This window comes from Bison bison, unplaced genomic scaffold, assembly GCF_000754665.1.
Source record: "Bison bison bison isolate TAMUID 2011002044 unplaced genomic scaffold, Bison_UMD1.0 scf7180017858349, whole genome shotgun sequence".
NCBI classification, from domain to species: Eukaryota; Metazoa; Chordata; class Mammalia; order Artiodactyla; family Bovidae; genus Bison; species Bison bison.
Window position 1 is genome coordinate 100,577 of NW_011488922.1, and position 5,511 is coordinate 106,087.

At 61.9% G+C, this 5,511-nt stretch overlaps 1 protein-coding gene across 1 annotated transcript; it reads right to left on the bottom strand.

Moving 5' to 3' along the window:
- Window positions 1-218: 218 nt before the first annotated feature.
- LOC105005186 (ETS domain-containing transcription factor ERF) lies at window positions 219-5,410 on the bottom strand. Its single transcript, XM_010863086.1, has 7 exons — window positions 5,346-5,410; window positions 4,938-5,017; window positions 1,805-2,039; window positions 1,279-1,474; window positions 1,068-1,185; window positions 630-665; window positions 219-559 (listed from the first exon to the last, which is right to left on the bottom strand). The coding sequence occupies exons 1-7, from the start codon at window positions 5,408-5,410 to the stop codon at window positions 219-221; spliced, it is 1,071 nt and encodes a 356-aa protein (XP_010861388.1).
- Between the last annotated feature and the right edge of the window lie 101 nt (window positions 5,411-5,511).

Genomic DNA, 5,511 nt, shown 5'->3' on the forward strand with positions numbered 1-5,511 from the left:
GGAGCCTGGGGAGGAGGCTGGAGGTCATCGTGTCCCCTCCCCTCGCTGGAGAGGGGAGGTGACACCCCCCAGTCTGGGGCTGGGGAAGAAGCCTGGGGCAGCCATGCGCCCAGGCCCAGCCTCCGGCAGGACATCAAGGGCAGACCAGACCATGGAAGAGGCCCCGTGGGCGGCTGCCCTGGTCTCTGCCCCGGCAGAATCCATCTCCCCGCAGCGGCTCAGCTGCCGACCCCGCCTTTGCCCGCCTTGGCCTTGGGGGGCACGGGGAGGCCCTCGTCGCCGTCACTGTCAGAGCTGCAGCCACTGACGTCGGTGATCTCCAGCTCTGAGTCGCTGTCCTCCTTCCCGCCCAGCGCAGCCTCTGGACCCCCGGCCCCCGGTAGCGCCAGGCGCTGGGCCACAGCCAGGCCCGCGGGGCGCTCCGGGCCTAGGCCCTCCCCAGTGGCGGCCAGCAGGGGCGTGGCGGTGGGGCCGCCCCCTGCCCCTGCCGAGGGCAGGTGGCCCAGAGAACTGGCCAGGGGGTTGGGTAGAAGTGTGGTGGGTAGAGAGGCGGGGGCAGCTTGGGGAAGGGGCCAGTGAGGTATGGGCTGAAGTTCCAGGGGTGCTCAGGGAAGGCGCGGCTGAAGTGCCCAGCAGGCCAGGGGGCTTGGAATAGCCAGTGGCACCTGGGGAGAAGGTGATGGGCACAGGGGGTCAGGTAGACTGGGTCATTCCTTCCTGCCGTGTTCCACCTGATTTCTCCCATCGTCCTCCCACACAGCATCTCCCACCCTCACGTGGCTCCCCTCATTTCCACGTCCCTGCCTGCCTCCCATTCATTTAGTGCCCCCCAAAAGCTCTGCTGTCAGCCTGACCCCTTCTCCAGCTTCCCTCCTCTCTGCTCCACCTCGCTCACGTCCTCTGACTTCTAGACACGCATGTGCACACATGCGCACACACAGCCTCACCCAGGGCCTCCTTCCAGCGTCCTGGCTTCTCCCCCTTCTATCTTTGCCCATCTTCTTCCCTCACACACGTACAGCATGCCTGCCCACCCCGGGGGCACCCCTGGACTCCCAGGCCCTTACCAGAGCCCAGGAATGGGAAAGGGCTGTCTAGACGCAGTTTGTCTGTCTCGGGGGTGAAAAGGGGTGCCCGGGCCCCCGGCTCTCCCAGGCGTGGAGCAGAAAACAGGGTCTGCAGGGTCTAGAGAGGGAGGTGAGGGAATAGGTACCGCTCAGACAGGCTGCCCCCTCCCCAGGAGGTTCAGGGCTTGGGGACCCCAAGATCCAAACTCACCTCAGGGGTGAGGGGAGGAGCATCTGGGCCAGGGGCTCCCCCAAAGGGACCAGGGGTCAGCAGAAGCGGGGAGCCCGTGGTGGCAGCCGCCACGTCCAACAACGGGTAATTGACGAGCACAACTTTGCTGAAATTGAACTTGTAGGTGAACCTCTTCCCTTTGGTCTTGTGGAGAATCCGCTTGTTGTAGTAGTAGCTGTGAGCAGAGGGAGGACACTGATGCAGAGATGAAGGCAGAGCCCCCAACACTTGCTTGGCGCCCAGCACAGAACACAACAGCTTGGGGAAACTGAGGCCAGAGTCACAGGGCCAGGCAGGGGCTAGGATCCTGCCCTGTGTGGCTCTGAAGTCCAGGGCTTTGGTCTTTCACTCACAAGTGGATACTTATGGTAGCTACAGGCACAGAGCCCTGTGCGCTGGGATCCCATACGATTCTGCCCCCAGGAAATTGAGGGAAAGCCCCCAGGGGACAGGGCCCCAGAGGGACAGTGAGGGGAGCAGGACAAGGTCCCCAGCCCCTCCTCACCGCAGAGCCCGGCTCAGCTTGTCATAATTCATGTGAGGCTTGCACTTCCGGATGCCCCAGAGCCGAGCCACCTCGTCGGGGTCCTTGATGACGAACTCCCCATAGTCCCCTTGCCAGGCGATGACACCCTGGTACTCCTCTTTCTGCAGCAGCTCCAGGATAAAGTGCCACAGCTGGATCTGCCTGGAGCCGGGGGACGACTCCGGCTTGTAGGCCCAATCCGGGAAGGCAAAGCCTGGGGATGGGAGGCAGGGAAGTGGCCCCAGGTCAGTGCGCCGAGTCGGGGGCTCAGGGGACCAGGAGGCATCCCCCTCTCCCCTGACCCCTGGTCTCTAGTGAGCAGCCTCAGGCATCTTTGGGGAGCATCTCCACATCTCCCACTCTCCGCACCCCACTTGGTGTCCAGTCCCCAGACTGTCCAAACAGAGGGAGAGACCTCATTGTCTGGGGGCCCTGGGTTGGCACTTGCAGCCCAACTCCTGCCTTGGCACAGCTGGGCTGGAGGGTGGCAGGGACCAGATTCCCCTGTCCTTGATGTTGGGGAGGGTCTGGGAGGGGCTTGCAGGAAAGGGCACGCCCTCCACTGCGTTCTCCCTGCACTGCCCCAGCCTGGTCCTGCCAGCCCTGAGGTCTGATCTCTTGTGTACTCTGAATGGCCCCTGATTCCTGCTATCTCTTCTCCCTGTACCTTGTCCATCTCTCCCCGAAGTTCACCACCCTGCACCCCTCCGCCGCCCCGGCTGACCTCACCCTGGAACATCCAGGCTGGGCCTGCGTACACATGCGCCTCCGTACCCGTCCGTATATTTATACCTGTCACTTCCCTGTGTCCCTGCCCTGCCTCTGTGCCATGTCCGTCTGAGAGTATGTGTGTGTGCAGATGCCCACAGCACACAGCCTGTCACACAGACATCCGCTCACCCTCGAGGGACCCCCCCGGCTGTATCAGAGAGCCACACTCCCACCGGAGCATGACACTACAAACGTGCCACCAAGGCATTCACACCAGGCACACACAATTGCAAACATCTCAGGCCCCTGAGCGCTGGGACCCGCGAACAACGCAACTGTGATGAGAAGACACAGAACCCCAAAGGCCCACATGAAGCACCCTGTGGTGGAGACCGTGAGTGCTACGCCAAGACGCATGTGTCACCCTTACAGTCACACCCTCGTGACACCCTAACAGTAGAGCACCCCCTCATCCCACCCCTGCCACAGACATCCAGCTCTTTTTTTTTTTTGGTTGCCTCCTGAGATCCCTAGTTCCCAACGAGGGACTGAACCCACGCCCCCTGCAGTGGAAGCTCAGATTCTTAACCACTGGACCTCCAGGGAAGTCCCACAACCAACTCTTAGCATCCACAGCTCCAATGAGCACCCTGCACCCCAGTGTCCAGACATACAGATGCTAGGTGGAGACCGAGGGGCTCTCCCACCCCTGTATCTCACCGCCCACCCACAAGGCTCCAGGCCCTGGGTCCCACTTCCGTGCCACAGCCTCTGTCCCCGTCCCCCTCCTCAGAGACCCCAGACCCAGGCATGAAAACAGAAGGCAGAATTAGCCTACAATCTGCAGGAAAGGAGGGTGGTTGGGGTGGCAGGGTCAGGGTCTCTGAGCTGGGAGACTGTTCGTATCCACTTGCTGGTGTGGTCCCAGGCAGTTCCTTGCCCTCTCTGGCTTGTTAGAATTTTAGGGATGAGGCAAGGAGAAGCAGGGTCCCAGCCAGGCTGCCCAGGGTCTGCCCGAGGCTGGGGAAGGCCAGGCGGTTTCCTCCCTAAAGAGAATTTCTCTCTCAACTCCGTCTGGGGTCTTTCTCATCTAAGAAGACAGCGGAATGAATCAACAACACATGAGCTCTGGCCCATTTCACACCCGGAACATGTCCCAGTGGCTGTATCACACAGACACGCCCAATGACCCCGAAGATGACAACATGCAGACACACACCCCGGCCTGTCCTCCACGCGTGTTCTCGGGTGTGCTATACGTGCCGACACAATGAGAGGCAGGAGGACCCACAATCTCGGCACACAGACACACACGCACATCAAGACAACACAGCCCCCAGTGCGCAGCCACTCTCAGTGACACACGGAACCAGCCCCACGCCCCAAACACAGACACAGCCCCTGACACAGAGGCCTGGGGGACCACCCATCCACCCACGCAACCCAAAATGCAGCGAGATTAGACCTCCGTTTGGTTCAGAATGCCACACGCCACGGAAGGAGCAATCAAAGGCTTTTTGCCTACTGAGGCGAGCTGGCAGACAACCCACCCCCCCCAACCCGGAATTGTGGACACTCCGAGTCCCAAAGACACACAACACACTCAGTCTGGAGACACGCTCAGGTGACCTCGGACGTGCACGGACAAGCAGGCAGAACCAGTTCAACAAAGAGATGGACGCACACTTCCCCAGTGCGACCCGTTCTTCTTGGAGGGTGACACAGAGACACACCAGGATCCTAAATAACCAGCACGGAGTCTTCTCACCTCTCACTCTGTCTCATGGTGTACACACACACACACACACACCTCTCCCTCTCTCTCTCACTGCCCATCTGTGGAGTGTGTGACTTGGACTTAGATGCATGTCCAGGTCTTACTGTCGTCCACATCCCTGGTCTGGGTGTCCACTTCCAAGCAAACCGTCCTCTTTCCTGTTCCAGCTGGTTGGGCCGCGCCTCCATGTTCCCCTGCCTGGGTCTGCCCACTTGCCCACCAGCGCCTGGTCTAGTGCCCCCTCTTGTCCCCGGCCCTGCGCCATCAGCGCCCGTCTGTCTCAAGTCTCCCTGCTTCTCTGCCCGCAGGTCCTGGGTGGAAGCAGACTGCGGCTGGCCGAGACCCCAGGTCTTCAGGCCCCAGCATCCTTGTCCCAGTCAGACCTCCACACCTCACCTGTCCTCCAAAAGACCCTCATGTCCCAGCAGGCAGGTGGCAGGGACATCTGGCCGTGAAGTTTTTAGTCAAGTTTTTCATTAAGGGGTTGGATTCAGGCGACTCTGACCGAGACCCCAGACCCCGGGCAGATGGAGGAAAGACAGTGAGAGATGCAGAAAGGAGGGGCCAGAGGACTGGGAAGGCCCCAGGGCTGAGGAAACGGTGGGGCAGGTCTGGGCCAGTTACCAGGGGTCCAGAGAGCCGGCAGGGCGGGTGGGGCGAAGAGAAGGTCGGAGACGCAGCTACAGTCCATGTTGGAGCCAGCCCTGTAGAGAGGCCAGACAGACAGATGGATGAGGACAGGATGGAGCAAGCAAGAGAGACAGACCCAAGTCAGTTGGGGGCTGGCACTGCAGGGGGACATCCCCCTCCACCCACCCAGGCCCCAGCCGCCCTCACCCCTTGCATCCTGACCCCCACCTCCCCCTGCAGGCACCTCTCTGCCCGCTGGTCCCATCATTCCCAGTCCCTCTCCCGGCCCTGCGCCCGGTCCTTCCCTCCCGGCCAGTCCTCCCGGCAGCCTCCCCTTCCTCTGTGCCTCACCACTAACCGCGGGCTCCCAGCCTCCCTCCGCGCTCCTCGCCACTCACTCACTCACACTCCCGGCTCACACTCGCGCCCCGCACCACCCCGCACCGTCTCTGCCGCTGTCTCTCCATCCCTCGCCTCGCGCCTGACCTCTCGGGGTCCGTCTCTGCGTCTCGGGCTCTCCCTCGGTCTCCCTCTGTGGCTGTCCCCGGTCTGTCCCGCTCCCCACCTC

Coding starts and splice junctions, on each gene's coding strand:
- LOC105005186 (XM_010863086.1), bottom strand. CDS start 5,410: ATGGAGAGACAGCGGCAGAGACGGTGCGGGGTGGTGCGGGGCGCGAGT. Junction 1,475..1,804: donor AAGCTGAGCCGGGCTCTGCG/GTGAGGAGGGGC, acceptor CTCTGCTCACAG/CTACTACTACAACAAGCGGA. Junction 666..1,067: donor TTTCCCATTCCTGGGCTCTG/GTAAGGGCCTGG, acceptor CCTTCTCCCCAG/GTGCCACTGGCTATTCCAAG.